A 15,750-nucleotide genomic window follows, 5' to 3' on the forward strand; every position below is an offset into this window, starting at 1 on the left:
CATAGTTTGACCATGATAGTCTTACAGGGTATGAAAAACAGACTCAAATGGCGGCTATGATTAATCTAACCGCAAGACCGTATGAACAGTTCGGCGTATCAGTTATGGACAGTCCGCTATACCACAGAATAAAAAGCACAAATATCCCAAACGCCGTGAATGCAATCCCTCGTCCTTTTCATACCCATCACCAAAGACTCGAAAGCTCAAATCTCCAGACCATGTCCCAACCAAGCCAGCCTAAGCCTTAACAACCTTCCCCGCACCGCCCTTCGCCTTCGCCTTCTTCAGCTTGCGATCCCGCTTCTTCAGCCCCGTCATCCCGGCCTTACAGACCTCCGCATACTTCGCATAGAACGCCTCAAGCTCGTCGGGCTGCACAACAGTTGAGATCTTGACCTTCGTTTCCTTCTTCGCCTTCTTGTCCTTGATTTCGGAGTGAGTTTTTGGGTTGGGGGCGTTTGTGTTGCCGTCCGTGGCGCGGATGAGGATTGAGGGCTGTGCTTGCTTATCGGCGGTATCCGTGGATTGGGAGTTCAGGAGCGGTGTTTGCGTGAGGTAGACGGACCCGCGGGTCTTTTGGGAGGTGTCTGTTAGGAGCGTTGTGAGGGAGGTGAAGAACTGGAGGTGTTGTCAGTTATCCAATTGTTTTGCTGACAGTGTGTTTCCAAGAGATGGTTACCTCCTCATGACCAATAGGCGCCGGCATTTTAGAAAGATTATTGCTTCCCAATAAGCAATTGCCTTAAATTCCGTAAACACGTAGCTGTTGTACTTTGGACTTGTCCAGATGCGCTCGATTGTGGGGGGATCATCTCCGATGCTCGCCTCACCGCCTTCCGCTCCGCCGTCTTTTTCGGTCAATATTTTTGACATTTTTATAGCTCCGCAACTTTTTTTCTGGAGATTGAGCGCGGCCGATAATAAGTCACCCATACGATGCCTCGCCCTAGGCATAATACGACCTCGCTACCCCGAGGTCTGCGACAAGAGCTCGGCATCCGGGACCGGTTCGGCGAGAAGAAGAACAAGCTAAACGAGAAAGCTCGGAAAGATCTACGGCGGGAAGAGCGCGCGGGGAATAAGCGTGGAGGACCGGGATCAAAGAAAAATGCTGGCGGCCGGGGTCGCGACTATGATGATGATGACGAGGACGACTTTGACGAGGGAGACTTCGAGGGTGACTTGGGCGAATCGGATGAGGATGAGGGAGATGTTATGGCTAAGTTGAAGGCCGCGAAGCTGAAGAAGGAGAAGCCCAGCGCGAGCTCGAAGAAGGCTAAGGGCGCTGATGCACAAGAAGAGAAAGCCGCAGATGCCCCGCGGAAGAAGGTATCGAAGGCAGTACAGGACAAGCTGGAACAAGATGATGCGGAGATTGCTGCGCTGGAGAAAAGGCTTGGTCTAAAAAAGGGGAAGGTTCCCAAATCGTTTGCGGAAGATGGATTGGACGATTTGCTGGGAGATTTGGAGGAAGGGTCTGCGGATGAAAACAAGAAGCGCAAGCGGGAGGCGGACGACTGGCTGCAGAAGAAGAGAAGGAAGGCGCAGGGCTTGCCCGCTGATGAATCTGAAGAGTCTGACAGCGAGGAAATGAGCGACGAAGATGTGGAAGACTTTGACGATGACGAGGACATGGACGGGTTCGACGAGGATGACGACGAGGAGGATGAAAGCGAAGAAGAGCAACCCGCGCCGAGAAAAAAAGAGAATCCATACGTTGCGCCTGTTGCGGCGACCGAGGACAAGCCAGGGAAATATATCCCTCCATCATTACGAGCAGCGTCAAATTCCGAATCCGAGTCTCTCACGCGGCTGAGGAGACAGGCGCAGGGTCACCTTAACAAAATGTCCGAAGCCAACCTCATATCCATCCTGGCGGAGTTTGAAAAGCTCTACCGTGAATACCCTCGCCAAAACGTAACGTCTACGCTACTTAACCTACTTTTCGCTCTTATTTGCGAGAGATCTGCGCTTTCGGATACGTTCATCATCCTGCATGCTGGATTCATCGCTGCTGTGTACAAGGTCATGGGATCGGACTTTGGCGCGGAGATCGTTCAAAAGATTGTGGAAACATTTGATGCTGGCGGAGACGAAAGGGGAAAGTTTGAGGGCAAGGAGATGATCAATTTGATGTCGCTTCTCTCGCAGCTTTATAACTTTCATGTCATCGGAAGCACCTTGGTCTTTGACTATATCCGGCTGTTTCTGCAAGACATCAACGAGGACAACACCGAGCTGCTCCTCAAGGTCATTCGGAGTACAGCCCCCCTTCTCCAACTTGCGAAGCTTGTCGCTAATTGACTATACAGACTCCGGACCCCAACTCCGACAAGACGACCCATCTTCCCTTAAAGACATCGTCCTACTCATCCAACCCGCCGTTGCGAAAGCCGGCGAAGCCTCCCTCTCCGTGCGGACGAAGTTCATGATCGACACAATCACAGACCTCAAAAACAACCGCCTCAAGTCCGCGGCCAACTCCAGCATAGCCTCCGAGCACATCACAAAGATGCGCAAGATCCTCGGCTCCCTCAATAACTCCCGCGCCATCCGCGCCTCAGAGCCCATCAGTATTTCCCGCAGCGACATCCACAACTCCTCAAAGAAGGGCAAATGGTGGCTCGTCGGCGCCAGCTGGAAAGAAGACCCTCTTGAAGCCGCCCGCCAGGAACTCTCCTCAGCCCACCATTCCGCCTCCAACCAACACAATATGGTGGTCGACGACGACAGCGATGCCGAACCAGACTACGCTTCCATAGCCAAGGCACACCGCATGAACACCGATGTTCGTCGCTCAATCTTCGTGGCCATCATGTCCGCGAACGACTACCAGGACGCACACGTCCGCCTGCTCAAACTCCGCCTCAAGCGCGCGCAGGAATTCGAGATTCCTCGCGTTCTGACTCACTGCGCCATGGAAGAAGACGCGCATAACCCGTACTACACGCTCATCGCGCGCCGGCTGTGCGGAGAGCTCGGCCGCCGCATCAAAGTCTCCTTCATGTTCACATTATGGAACATCTTCAAGCGCATGGGCGAATCGGGCGACTTAGAGGACGAAGAAGACGAGGACTCCGGTGCCCACGGCGAAGACGAAGAGAACCCGCTCTCCGTGAAAGCGATCGTTAACTTGGCGAAGCTGTACGCATCCCTTATTGCGGACGGCACACTCACGCTGGGTATCCTGAAGACCCTTAACTTTGCGTACTTACAGCCCAAAACGAAGACTTTCATCGAACTGCTTATGATCAGCATCATCCAGATGTCCCAGAAGCAGAAGAAAAAGAAGTCCAAGTCGAAGGGCGAGAAAGAGCCAGCGCTCAATGAACAACCTCTCGTCGAAATCTTCATGAAGACCCGCGATACGCCGCAGATCGCCAAGGGTTGTATATATTTCCTCAAGAAGGTCGTTGCAAAGACGGATATCGTTGCGTCGGAGAAGGAGGCTGTCATGGTGAAATGGGGTGTTAGGGTTGCTGTTGATGCGCTGAAGGTTGTGGCGTCCGAGGAGGACAAGTTCTGATGTCGCTGTGTTGATCGTTCACTTTGTGGGTTTCATTATACCATGGCGTACGGGTACAGGTTGCATTGGGGAATCGGGCCTAAGAAAAGTTCGCATTGTACATAAATTCGTCTATAGATATGGCTCCACCAAAAATATAAGTGGTATCATTTCTGGAAAGGAAAAATTGTCTTGACTTATGGAAATTTAGGGTATCACTTGGCCGAAGGCCACGCATGAACTTGAACGTTGACCATATAAACTCAACATTCAAAAGATAAAGAATTGGGGGGGGATAGCATCTACGCAGAGGGGATAACCTCCCATTCCATCCCAACCAGCCATTTCCCCAGTTTCAACTCTGGAAACTGCTCGACCTCACCCTGCAAGATCCGCCCTTGGTCAACATCGGCAGGTGGACCACTCTCAAATTCAGGTAACTCCCAAACCAGTCCACGAAGTACACCCACCATCTGCCCTGCCTGAAGACTAGGAACCCGGGACGAGGGCCGCAGCTCACTAGCGCGCAATCGCGGAGCACCCATGAGTAGAACGTTCCTGGTATCGACGTCCGCTGCATCAGCATCCGTATCGGCGCTACGCATGCGACCTTCAGAAGATACCGACGCCGCGGTCACAGTCTGACCCCGTACAAACGCAAGCGGGCCGCAACTCCCAAGCGCAGATTGACGGACGTCACTTATACGCAGCATGAGCGAGTATCTCGAAGGGTCAATCGAGGACGATTCCGCACCCGTAAAACCAGAGCCAAAAGCATTATGGATCTGCATTTGCTGTTCGCGCTTCGTCCCCATCTCTAAAACCCAGCTGCGCACCTCTGAAGCCATGCCGCCAGGGAGATAGCTGGGTGCTGACGAACGCTGGCGCCCACGACGACGAAGCGCATGGGAGGACGGGGAGAACGGGGTTGGAATAGCATTTGGCCCTTCACCTGCGTGATCGGGCGATGGTGAGCGTGGTAACACGAAAGTCGGCTTCGCAGGCGCTTGAGATGCGGAGGAGACTAGGAAACGCGGGTAACCACGGACAGATGGTCTGATTGTCGCGGGCGTTTCTGGTCCTGGTGTTGGCGCCTGTGGTTGTGGTCGAGGCGTCCTTAGGCGTTGAGGGGTTGTACGGTATGGCAGAGACGGGGAGGGCGGATCGTGGTTCGTTGCATATGTAGAAACATATGGCGAGTTTTCGGGGGAGGAGGTCTCAATGGCATCATGTGGCATTCTCTTCTGAACCTCAGGCGTGGCCAGTGCCGTAGACGCGGAGACAGAGATACGGCGTCGTTTAGAGCTATGTCTTGTCGGACCGAAGAGTTCTTCAATTTCCGCGGCTCTCTGGGTCATGTCTCGGGGTGGGCTGCTCGGGATGTCTTCTTCGTTCTGCCCTTGGTTGAGATCTTGTTCTAGGTCCAAGTCGCTCTCTGAATCTTCAATGACTTCCTTCCGGCGCGATGCATCATGCGCCGGCGTTGGAGTCGGACGCGGGTTTGGTAATGAGCTTGCCGCATCTTCGGGAACGATAGAGTCATGAGCCCCTGCCTCTTTGTGTTGAGTTGCTGCTCGCTGCGAGAACAAGAAGCGTGGGGTTGAGGCGAACTTGGGGCGCGCTATTTGGCGAGGAGGCGCGCGTGGTGTCTGTATAGATGGGTCAGTTACCGGCTCGGCTTAGGGAAGGAAAGGCCTACTCTCGAGGGGGGCATTTAAACTGAACTTTAGAAAATTATATAGTTCTCACATTATTGATGGCTTGCGTAGCCTATATTGTGGCTGATGATAGTATGGCATACGTACACCGTAGAGGTGAATGAGATGAGACGGTTTGGACTACTCATGGAGTCCTCCATCTCGATGCTGGGTTCCTATCTGGGTTAGTCTACTCCGTACCTCGATGGTGTTATCGGTACCTTAGGCAACCACTACTGTATTCTACAACCAATGCAAATATGTCGGACCGCTCATTGATCGAGTTTCATTTTCTGCTTCGTATGCACGTAATTGCTCCCATCGCGGTATCTAAGCATCGAAAGTATATGACTATGTGGTAAGACTATGCGGTGCGGAGTAGTCGACGCTACTAGCAGAACAACCACCACCAGTGCGCCTGTTCTCCAGACTGTTAAATTGGATACTTTGCAAGGCTTTTAACCACATGAGCCACGTATGATGAAAAAGATTCGAGGTGGAAAGCCCTCGGTTGGGTCCATTTATTCTCATAGCTTCTATGAGACTCGCCAGTGGCAGGAAGTAGTGAGGAGTAGAAAAGGTTCATGATTCGTAAATAGGAAGCTCGCCTATGAGAAGAACTTCCGAGCAGTAGCCTTCTCCCGAGCCTCTCTGGACTTGATAGCCTGCTTAACTCTAGCAGTCTCGGCCGCAATGGCGGCATCGCTAGGAGCCAGCTTAGAAGCCAGTTCCAGGTCCTTCAGGGCATCATCCTCCTCCTTAAGTCCGCTTTCGGCAACGGCGCGGCGATAGTGGACCTTAGCCCTGTCGGCGTCTTTGGCGCTGGCTGCGTCGGCCACATCCAGGGCGTACGTAGCCCAGGCCTTACCGTTCTTGAACTGACCCAGCTTGTTCGCGAGGAGAGAAGAGTTCGAGTGGAGGGTGAAGCGCAGGGACTTCATCTGAGGCAGCAAATCCTTGGGGTCGTTCTCCTCCGGCTCCGGGAATTCATTCAGATAGCGCAAGCCCTTCTGGTACTTCTCAAGACCCAGGGCGGCGTTACCGTTCTTGAAAGCGGTGTTTCCGAAGCTCTTCAACTCTGACGCGATCTTGAAGCACACAGGAGCATTGAGCTCCTCGCCGTGGTGGTCGTCGGGGAAATCCTCGTAAGGGTCGCCGGTCGCGTCGGGTGTCTGCTTGTCCGCATTGTCGTAGTCGTCGCCAGTAAGTTCACCACACTCCGTGATGGTCACGTCAACTTGAGGCTTGTCTGCCTGAGTTGCCATATTCTCAATCTTTCGGACCACGCTCTTGCCGTTAAGGACTTCACCGAAGACGACGTGCTTGCCGTCCAGGTGAGGAGTAGGAACAGTGGTAATGAAGAACTGACTGCCGTTTGTGCCGGGGCCAGAGTTGGCCATGGAAAGGAGGAAGGGGCGGTCATGCTTGAGCTCGAAGTTCTCGTCGGGAAACTTTTCACCGTAAATTGACTCGCCGCCAGTGCCATTGAAAGCAGTGAAGTCACCACCCTGAATCATGAATTGCTTGATAACACGGTGGAAGATAGAGCCTATGCGGAAGCTCCAGTTAGCTTTTCGCGTGCCAATGCATGTAAAAAACCGCCATACCCTTGAAGTGCAATAGCTTTCCCTGCTTTCCCATTCCCTTCTCTCCAGTGCAGAGAGCGCGGAAGTTCTCTGCCGTTTTGGGGACGACTAGAATAAGGTCAGAAGAGGCTCGGAAAGTCTGTACAAACAGTCGACAATACCATCGTTGAACTATGCGCGGCAATTAGCAAAGGCTGCAGCGTTAATCAGATTTGACGCAACACTCACTAGTTCAAGGGCAATGCGGCCAGTTGGCTGCTTGCCAATTTGAATGTCAAAGAAGACGCGAGAACGACCTGAATCAGCGGCTTTGTGAGGGGATTGGAATTTGGTAGATCGCAAAGCGGGGGAGACTCGAGAACGTACGCTTAGAATCGGCCATGATGGCGGTAAGTGTGAAATTGTATAACGTGGAGCGGAGGGAGGTCGTGTGAGGGCGAATAACAGTGGAGAGAGAGGAGAGAAAGAAGTTATAAGAGGGGGAAAAGACAAGTGCCAAAGTGGGCTGGAGATGGTGAGCTACGATGCTTCAGGAAGCTTCCATCACCGCGCCACGGCCCCCGGCTCTGCGCTTTGAAGCCCCGGTCGTTGAATCTAAAACGAGGGGCTAGTTCCTGAAGATGCCCAGATGAGGGGCTCAGCCTACTATCTCTATTTATTATTCGTCTAATCAATTAATCGGATGGCGGAGGTTCTATTTGAATCAATCTAAAATGATCGCTCTCTCAGTGGATCTGACATTGTTGTTCTGACCTCTGGATTCGATGATTAGCTTTCTATGTATGTCTCTGTCTATGTACATGGCACCGGAATGGATTCTATAAGCATGTCTATTGTTTTTTGTCGTAAGGGTATCATGATAACCTGAACCAGTCGTAACTCTGTCCGTCTTACTCCAGGAGCTCAGCGGGCAGCTTGAACTCCACGCTTCCCGTTTTCTTCGAGTCCGATGAGTCTGCACTATCCGCGCTCTTCTCTGTCTTCGGCAATTGTGTGTTGACCTCGATCGTGACCTAACAATCAACTCAGTTAGCTCTGTCATTATCAATCTTGAGAAATCCACGGGAGACGCGAGAGCTAACCGCCGCATCTTCACTGCGGTAGTCGACACCCACCGGCCCATCATTGACAAGTTCGACATCCATCATTGCCTGGAATACACCATTCTTGACTCGCTCCGGATTATAATTTTCGCCCAGCTGCCGGTAGAAGTAGTCGTATAGTTTGCGCGCAGTTTCGGCATTCGCGGCTTGGTGAAAGTCTGGTTGTTTGCCTTTCTTCAATTCGCCAAAAAGCGTAAATTGGGATACTGCAAGGATCAGTATAAGGTGGAAAGGCGAAGCCCAGGGAACTTACCACAAAGCACTTCCCCGTCAATGTCCTGAACATTCCGCTTCCACTGTTGATCGGCTTCGTTAGCCATATTCGAATTCCCGCCCGGATTTACTCGCCTGCTTATCATTCTCCGCCGGGAATAGCTTCGCCTTCAATATTCGATTGACCATGGTGTCTATATCCTTTTCCGTATCTTCTCTCCCGACTCCCGCGAGCACGAGAAGCCCTCGACCGATTTTGGAGATAAGCTGGCCATCGACGGTGACGGAGGCCGATTTGACTCTTTGGATTACGGCTACAAACGTTAGATAGCTGAAGCACGGCAGGGTAATGGTTTCGTACCTTTCATTATATTATCTTTTTTAATAGTCCTGCCCGTTGCTGTACTCCGTAGTCGTCATGCACATTAGCTGGCGCCGTGGGGAAGCCAGGGCGAAACCCTGTGTGTATGAATTACCAACCGAGTACACGGAGTTTTACATAAGAAATCCAGCTGGATTATGAAGTGTAACAAGCAGCAGCTTTAACAGGATATAACTCCAAAAGACGCGATTGCGCTTAGTGCACAGTCCAAGCTGTTTCCCCGCGCAAAGACAAAACGGGCAAGGTGTAGGCAGTACTGAGTGACCGCCTTCCAGTATTAGCACATCCCCAGCTTCGTGGTCACCGCGAAAGGTAATGGAACATTCACTGGCCAGTGGAGGCTTTCCATCATTTTCACGATAACACTTTCTGCTATAAAAACCCGCGGGGCAACCCAACATTTCTGCTTATATCTACCAATCTCCGGCCATTTATTCCGGACCATTCCCAAAAACCCATCGAGCGCGGTAGCTGCGGAATTTCATCTTGGCATCTCCGTTCGCATGAGCAGCAGACAGCAACAATGACGTCCCGAAAGACGCAGCAAGAAATCGACAAAACCTTTAAAAAGGTCGCGGAGGGTATCCAAACATTCGAAGGAATCTACGAAAAGATCCGCGCCGCGACGAATCCCACACAACGCGACAAGCTCGAAGAGAACCTAAAACGAGAGATCAAGAAACTTCAACGGTATCGTGATCAAATCAAATCATGGGCGTCTGGCAATGAGGTCAAGGACAAAGGGCCGTTGCTCGAGCAGCGGAGAGCCATTGAGACGGTAGGTCGATGAACGGGGGATTCGTTCCTAGCTAACGGAGATGCAGTGTATGGAGCAGTTCAAAGCCGTCGAGAAGGAGATGAAGACGAAAGCATATTCCAAAGAGGGCCTCTCTGCCGCATCACGACTCGATCCGAAAGATAAAGAAAAAGTCGAGACCTGCGATTTCCTGTCCAACATGGTTGACGAGCTGCAACAAAAAATCGAAGCAATGGAGGCGGAAGAGGAGTCATTACAAATGTCGATGAAGAAAGGAAAGAAGGATGTTACGAAGACGAATCGTCTAGGAGATCTCGCAAACTTTATCGAGCGGCACAAGTGGCACGTAAATAAACTGGAATTGTTACTACGGTCACTCCAGAATGGCAACATCGAGACAAATCAGGTGCTGGACCTCAAGGAGAGCATCAAATACTACGTTGAGGACGGTAACCAGATCGACTACGCCGGGGAAGACGAGACGCTGTACGACGATCTGAACATGGGCGACGATGCCGAAGCGCAATTCGGACTAGGCGGTGACAACGACCGGGTGTCGTCGCAGGACACTCAGTCAATGCAGGACGAAGAGGTCGAGCCCAAGCCGAAGCCCAAAGTTGAAGCCAGCGCGACGAGCCATCGCAGACTCTCCGCTCAGATGAAGTCACCGCTTCCGGTTTTAGCGACACTGCATCCGTCGAGCTCAAGCAGTTCAACGTCTGGCATGAAGCCTGCACCTCCACCCACGCGTCTACCCGGTGAAACACTCAAGTACGCTTCTGCTGCTGCTGCGGCTGCTGCAAGCGATAAGAATGGAGTGGGAATTGCTCCTCTACCGCCACCTCCAGGTGCTAGCCCTGCCTTCCCCGCTGCAGTGCCCGCCTCCAAAGCCTCATCTACCGCCTCACCTGTTGTAACCCTAGCGCAGCCTGTGCCAAAAGCAACACCAACAGCAGCGATAGTCGCAGAGGAGGGCCGTTCGCGAACACCTGCTTTCAGTCCCAAGGTTTCTGCAGCCGTCAGCGCCTCAAATACAGTGCCCAGCACTCCTGCAATGGACAAGGCAGAGACGGCCATCACGAAACCACAAGCTACTGCCAACGGAGAGTTAAGTAAAGAAAACCAGCCAGGGGAGGAGTCCATCTATCACCTGCCTCCAGGTCTACAGGATTTGATTCATTCGTTCGAAGTCACCAAAAGTCGTGCATCAACAAATTCCTTGAGTCAGCCACAATCGGTGCAGCGCCTTCTCACAGCATCCGCTGCCAATTGCCCGGAGCCCGGAGACGCAGAGAAGCCTCGGCACTACAAGCCCCAGAACCCATACAATACGCCACTTTACTACCCCCAGGAGCCTCTGGCCATCTTTGATGACCCGAGACTTTACGAGACAGGACGGATTGATACGGATGCGTTGTTTTATCTGTTCTATTACCGCCAAGGTTCATATCAACAATACCTGTCGGCAAAGGCGCTCAAGGGTCAAAGTTGGAGATTCCACAAGCAGTACCAAACATGGTTTCAGCGGCATGAAGAGCCTAAGACGATCACCGAGGAGTTTGAACAAGGCACCTACCGGTTCTTCGACTACGAGAGCACATGGTAAGCTCCCCGTTCGTGTTCGGCTATCTAGCTTTCTAACCAGGCTTTAGGATGAATCGTCGCAAGGCTGATTTCAAGTTTGTCTACAAGTACCTAGAGGATGAACTGTGAGCTGGCTTTCCTGCATTTTCTTCCTGGGTTTGATGCGTTTGGTTTGCTTTCGCGAGTCTGCAAGTAAGACGGTGTCAACCATAGCTTTTATTACTGTATGTATCTTGATGGGTCCAGGAACAGGTGTTATGAATGGGTCTGCGGGACAGGAGTTCAACGCTGTTCTTCAGTGGCGGCTTAGGGACATGCAGCCATGTCATGAGCTGCTACTTGGTTAACCAATGAATAGACACCTTTAGAGGAAAGGCTGTGGATATTCTTCGAATTCCGAACTGGGTAAGATTACGGAGTACCTTGGTAAACTGTAGGGTCTAAATGAGCTTGAGTTGTGGAGGCATTGATGAGGCTGTGACTCGAGTCTGCTGCGACAAAGAACGCAATAAACACCATACAAAATGGAATCGATAAATAGATTAAAGATGGGTCCTCGTGCAGTGCGAGAGATTCGGAGAATTAATCAACAAAGAATGACACAAAGAATGCTCCTGACAAGTATATTAATATCTCGATAAAATAGAGGATCGACTGGGTGTCTATTTCGAACGCTGGTGAAGCCATGCGGTGTATACACGAAACGTCGAAACTAGTTCGAGTCCGGCGAGGAGACGAGTTTACCGATGAACTGATGAGGGATTTTCGATTAGCGCTGGCCGTACTCTGGATGAAGTTAGAGTCACGATCAGAGAGGAGCCTGGAGAAGATCGCTGATCGGACTGGACGGAGTAGTAGAGAGAAGACTCGAGAGGGAGAGTCTGCCTTGTCAGCCTCCTTCCACATTCAGACCGCTTGTCAACTGCAACTGACCACTCAGATGCTGCACTTTCAACACAAACGAGCCCAGCAGTCCCGCCTTCATTATTATTCCATCATATTCATGGCACTTATGAGACATGAATTAACTTATGACGAAATACAAGGCTGTCCGGTCCTTTAGTGCGGATCCTGGACGCCCGGCCGGGGAAATCGTGCCGAGTGCAGTGACTGCAGTACAGTCTGTGAAGGGTCGCTAAGGAGAATTAATGCGAATGTACAATGGCTCGTACTTTGTCCATCCCATCGGGACCCTCCGAGAGGCCAAGTATTGTTCAACGAATGATGATCCTGCACGTTCGTGCGATAAGTGAGTCCCTGCTCACTCCAGGCTGCCAGGGCTGATTGGTGCCAGGCGACTCGAGCCGCATTCCTCTCGACAAAGTTGACTCCCTGCAGTTGGACAAACCAACCTGGACTCCGGAGAGCAGTCGGCTCAGTCCTAGGCAATCAGGCTCGTCGGCCATACACCCAGGCTCGTTCTAGCAGAGCACAGCCGGTTATCCGCCCGGGTGCACATCGTGGGGATGGCTATGACGAGGGAACTCCAGACAACTCAGTTGATTGTTTCCAACTTCCCAGTTACGCTATCGGGCCTGACAAGCTGGCGCTATCATTGGCGACCGAAACCCGCTAGAACAACGCTAGAAGGCTGGCAGAAGTTTCCCAGGCTTCGATCCTTTTTCTAGCGTCAGCACTAGCAGGGATTCCTGCTCTGACTTGCCAATCGCAACCCGGCCTGGGGGGGCTGTGTGTCTAGTCTGCATGCATGGCCATCTTTTCCTGTCCCGGCGGTTTTGGCCATTTGACCAGGTGATAATCCGTCATGGATGTGTTCGTATCGCCTGGGTCTAAATCAACTAAACTAATGCATGTGCGAAACCGACTCGAAAGACTTCGAATTATTATTATAAAAGCCCTCCCTGCACCCGGTCACCTGCTTCGTCCAACTCCCAACTTTCGTGCTGCCCACACTCCATGGTTCCAACTTTCTTTCCCCAGATTTTCACTACTCCATAGCTTCCCTTCGATCAGGTCATAGATTACCCTCACCATGCCCTTCCAGCCCACAATGGTACCACCTCACTCTCTACAACCTATGTGCTACTCATGCTGACTTCTACTCTACAGTCCCAGCCCATCGCCTGCCCTCCAATGGAGCACTCACCCTCCTCCTTGTCCTACTCGTCCTACTCCCCCAGTTCCTCGTACTCCGGCGTCAGTGACGACTCGAGCATGAGCTTCCTAGACATGTACTTCATGCACAACGGCCATGGACACGGTACCAGCGCTGGCACGAGCACAGGTCCCGGTAGCGTTGCCGACTTTCCGCTCAACCAGCAAGCGTTTGACTTCGAGCCCTCGTCGCTAGACAGCAACGGTGCCTACTACGGATTCAACCCGACATTTGTCTACACACCAGAGACGCTTCCTATTATGGATGCGCCAACTTCCTACCCGTCCAGCTCAACCCCATCCTGGTCGCCGACCTCGATGCCCGTCGAGCAGTCCATGTTTCCTCTGGATGGCCTTAGCCAAGAACCAGCTAAGTGCGCAACCCAATCACTCATTTCTCCCCTGCCTATTTTCTAACAATTGTCCAGGCCAGCCAAACCATACAGCTGCGAAGACTGCGGCAAGGCTTTTACTCGCCCAGCGGATCTAAAGCGCCACCAGAGCACAGTACACTACCCCGTGTTCCAGAACTGCCCGGTGCCAGACTGCTCGCGCAAGGATAACAATGGCTTCCCGCGGCGTGACCACCTTGTCGAGCACCTACGCTCGTTCCACCACATGGATGTGCCGAAGCGACGCGCGGCAAAGCGATTGAGGACGGTTTGAGTTCTCTATATTCTTCAACATTTCTCGCCACATCACGACCATCACCTCACTACTGTTTCCATACTTTACTTCTCGATACTCGACTGTTTTATACCACTTCTTCTTTCCTCTTTTTCTCACGGCTGACGACTAATGCGGTGTGGGATTTCTGGGCGGCGTTATGAGACGATGAGACTCGCGAGACCTTTCTTTGTTGCTCTTTCAGTCGCATTTACTTTGCTTGTCATATTCTGTCATGTCTCTCATGTTGCTATACACTATAGACGGTCGGCGTTAGAGATCCCTAGCATATTTTGACATCAATACATCATAACTCATCCAAACACATCAAGCATTGCTATTCATACCCAGAGTTTTATTAGAGTGTAGAAGTAAACCCAACAAAGACCCTCCCCATCGCCTTTCCCCTTGAGTCAAACCTCACCCCCTCCTCCTCAAGCATCCTCCTCTTCCTCTCTAAATTCCCGCCTCTCCCACTCTCAGAAGTCTTAGATTGCGCCGATGCCTTCGCAGGCGGCGTCCCCATATACCCGCCCAGGCCCCCATCACTCCCCAACACCCGATGACACGGCACCTCTGGCGCAAACGGATTAAGCCGCATCGCCGTCCCAACCGCCCGAGCGCTAGAACCTACATGCTTCGCGAGCGCGGCATAAGTCGTCCATTGGCCGCGCGGGATCTGCAAAAGACACAAATAGAGTGTTTTGCGGAGGCGCGTGAGGGTGGGGTGCTGGGTGATTTTCTTTGTAAGGGTTTGTTTCAGGTGTGCGTCTGTGTCTGTGTCTGTGTCATGCGAGGGCTTTGTTTGTTGCGACTCTGGCGAGGTTGTATCAGTGGCACTGGCGTCATGATCTGGTTCTTTGTGGACCTCCCGAATCCGCATCCGATGATCCTGGAGTTTTGCAGGTGGGGCTGGGTCGCGGTCGCGGTCGCGGTGATCGGACAAGTCGCCGGCGCTGGCGTGGGGGCCGGAAGGTGGGACTGCGACGCGATGTCCAAGTCCAACTACTCGAACTGCGACATCAAGTCCTTGTCCAAGAGCCGGACTTGGTTCGGCTGGCATTGGCGTTGCTGTTGGCAGGGGTAGAGACATTTCGCTTCTGGAGGGGATATTGTTTGTTTCACTTTTGATGAACTAGACTAGTCTGGGTACACGTGTATAACCCTGCAACTGCAATTTCAAGCGCATCCGATTCCGTGGGCTTGAAGACTGGGGGTTGGGGACCGTGTGCGACAGCCAGCTGCGAGCCTGCGATGCGACAATGACAGAGCCGACAGGAGTCTCGATGTGGGGCAGTCAGCGCAGCGCCGCAGTGGAAGTAGAAGGATCCTTCGAAGTTCTGGGCGGCTTCTAGTGCCTTTCTGCTTTGGGATTCAGGCAGGACGGGTGGGCTTTGTTTGTTTGGCTGCTAGTCTGCAACGCCGCGTGCAGATTGGACTGCAGAATGGAGTGGTTGGACGGTTGAGTAAGTGTGCAGTGCCCAGCCTTTCGAAGCGTTAGGGATGTGACGGTGGCGTGGTCTGATCGTGGTAGACTAGAGAACGTGGTTCTTTTGTTCCTGTCCTGGTTTGGTCTGGTCTGGCCTCGCTTGTGGATGGGCTATGGACGGTCTTTGCTCGGAGGTGCCGGTGAAAGGCTGGAAGCGAAGATGGCAGGAGGATTGGATGATCAGGCGTACGGAACTGAGCGGTTTCAGATAGACTAGAGATGAATGACGGATGGGAGATGAACTGGGATCACCGAGAGTCAAGGACACTCGGTAGGCAATTTAATTCCCGTCAGACCAGTATTGCTCTAGAATTGACGAATCACATTGCGTCGTTTATCTGCGACTCCGGGCTGCCTGTCAAAGCACGCAGATCGGGTTCGCGGGCCCCGCCGAGTCTCCTAAACGGGTTTGATGTTGCGCTCATTCCATTCAGCTTATATTAGTCACTGTCACCACTGAGGTTGACATCGGCTTTGTTTCATGACAATACTTGCATGTCCACGGAGGAGTTAACCTGCGATATCCACTGGACAATGGATGGATGCCGGCTAAAGCCGGCGTCAGCGTGCTACTGCATGTACCCCTGAATGCTCGGTCGGCTAAAGACTCTGGACTGGGATCAGGCTGGTAATCAGGCACTTGACAATGG

General features: G+C 52.3%; 10 protein-coding genes across 10 annotated transcripts; 4 read left to right on the forward strand and 6 right to left on the reverse strand.

The window, feature by feature from the left end:
* Window position 1: 1 nt before the first annotated feature.
* Window positions 2–767, reverse strand: BDW74DRAFT_136277 (signal recognition particle 14 kDa protein). The gene is made up of 2 exons (XM_073722401.1): window positions 683–767; window positions 2–621 (listed from the first exon to the last, which is right to left on the reverse strand). Exons 1-2 carry the CDS (start codon window positions 707–709, stop codon window positions 241–243), a joined length of 408 nt encoding a protein of 135 aa, XP_073585381.1. The 5' UTR covers window positions 710–767; the 3' UTR covers window positions 2–240.
* A 1-nt stretch (window position 768) lies between these two features.
* On the forward strand, window positions 769–3,670 carry BDW74DRAFT_136306 (uncharacterized protein). The gene is made up of 2 exons (XM_073722403.1): window positions 769–2,263; window positions 2,316–3,670. The coding sequence occupies exons 1-2, from the start codon at window positions 940–942 to the stop codon at window positions 3,527–3,529; spliced, it is 2,538 nt and encodes an 845-aa protein (XP_073585382.1). The 5' UTR covers window positions 769–939; the 3' UTR covers window positions 3,530–3,670.
* Window positions 3,635–5,540, reverse strand: BDW74DRAFT_136287 (uncharacterized protein). The gene is made up of 3 exons (XM_073722402.1): window positions 5,427–5,540; window positions 5,208–5,381; window positions 3,635–5,157 (listed from the first exon to the last, which is right to left on the reverse strand). Exons 2-3 carry the CDS (start codon window positions 5,220–5,222, stop codon window positions 3,811–3,813), a joined length of 1,362 nt encoding a protein of 453 aa, XP_073585383.1. The 5' UTR covers window positions 5,223–5,381; window positions 5,427–5,540; the 3' UTR covers window positions 3,635–3,810.
* BDW74DRAFT_150911 (peptidylprolyl isomerase) lies at window positions 5,108–7,261 on the reverse strand. Its single transcript, XM_073724090.1, has 7 exons — window positions 7,158–7,261; window positions 7,020–7,099; window positions 6,953–6,962; window positions 6,813–6,899; window positions 5,427–6,754; window positions 5,208–5,381; window positions 5,108–5,157 (listed from the first exon to the last, which is right to left on the reverse strand). Exons 1-5 carry the CDS (start codon window positions 7,171–7,173, stop codon window positions 5,814–5,816), a joined length of 1,134 nt encoding a protein of 377 aa, XP_073585384.1. The 5' UTR covers window positions 7,174–7,261; the 3' UTR covers window positions 5,108–5,157; window positions 5,208–5,381; window positions 5,427–5,813.
* Window positions 7,262–7,531: 270 nt separating this feature from the next.
* On the reverse strand, window positions 7,532–8,684 carry BDW74DRAFT_136328 (D-aminoacyl-tRNA deacylase). The gene is made up of 4 exons (XM_073722404.1): window positions 8,469–8,684; window positions 8,243–8,421; window positions 8,148–8,190; window positions 7,532–8,100 (listed from the first exon to the last, which is right to left on the reverse strand). The coding sequence occupies exons 1-4, from the start codon at window positions 8,473–8,475 to the stop codon at window positions 7,817–7,819; spliced, it is 513 nt and encodes a 170-aa protein (XP_073585385.1). The 5' UTR covers window positions 8,476–8,684; the 3' UTR covers window positions 7,532–7,816.
* A 328-nt stretch (window positions 8,685–9,012) lies between these two features.
* On the forward strand, window positions 9,013–10,959 carry BDW74DRAFT_176975 (uncharacterized protein; the record flags this gene model as incomplete). Its single annotated transcript, XM_073728772.1, has 3 exons — window positions 9,013–9,267; window positions 9,314–10,848; window positions 10,899–10,959. The coding sequence occupies 3 exons, from the start codon at window positions 9,013–9,015 to the stop codon at window positions 10,957–10,959; spliced, it is 1,851 nt and encodes a 616-aa protein (XP_073585386.1).
* Window positions 10,898–11,809, forward strand: BDW74DRAFT_150921 (uncharacterized protein). The gene is made up of 3 exons (XM_073724091.1): window positions 10,898–11,162; window positions 11,253–11,711; window positions 11,764–11,809. The coding sequence occupies exons 1-2, from the start codon at window positions 10,992–10,994 to the stop codon at window positions 11,265–11,267; spliced, it is 186 nt and encodes a 61-aa protein (XP_073585387.1). The 5' UTR covers window positions 10,898–10,991; the 3' UTR covers window positions 11,268–11,711; window positions 11,764–11,809.
* Window positions 11,187–11,796, reverse strand: BDW74DRAFT_136337 (uncharacterized protein). The gene has a single exon (XM_073722405.1). It carries the CDS (start codon window positions 11,734–11,736, stop codon window positions 11,413–11,415), a length of 324 nt encoding a protein of 107 aa, XP_073585388.1. The 5' UTR covers window positions 11,737–11,796; the 3' UTR covers window positions 11,187–11,412.
* Window positions 11,810–12,621: 812 nt separating the features above from the next.
* BDW74DRAFT_150924 (C2H2-type zinc finger protein) lies at window positions 12,622–14,017 on the forward strand. Its single transcript, XM_073724092.1, has 3 exons — window positions 12,622–12,844; window positions 12,901–13,319; window positions 13,374–14,017. The coding sequence occupies exons 1-3, from the start codon at window positions 12,824–12,826 to the stop codon at window positions 13,609–13,611; spliced, it is 678 nt and encodes a 225-aa protein (XP_073585389.1). The 5' UTR covers window positions 12,622–12,823; the 3' UTR covers window positions 13,612–14,017.
* On the reverse strand, window positions 13,970–14,704 carry BDW74DRAFT_176977 (MGMT family protein; the record flags this gene model as incomplete). The annotated part of the gene is made up of 1 exon (XM_073728773.1): window positions 13,970–14,704. The coding sequence occupies one exon, from the start codon at window positions 14,702–14,704 to the stop codon at window positions 13,970–13,972; it is 735 nt and encodes a 244-aa protein (XP_073585390.1).
* Between the last annotated feature and the right edge of the window lie 1,046 nt (window positions 14,705–15,750).

This window comes from Aspergillus multicolor, assembly GCF_047715735.1.
Source record: "Aspergillus multicolor strain CBS 133.54 unplaced genomic scaffold BDW74scaffold_8, whole genome shotgun sequence".
In the NCBI taxonomy this organism is placed as follows: domain Eukaryota; kingdom Fungi; phylum Ascomycota; class Eurotiomycetes; order Eurotiales; family Aspergillaceae; genus Aspergillus; species Aspergillus multicolor.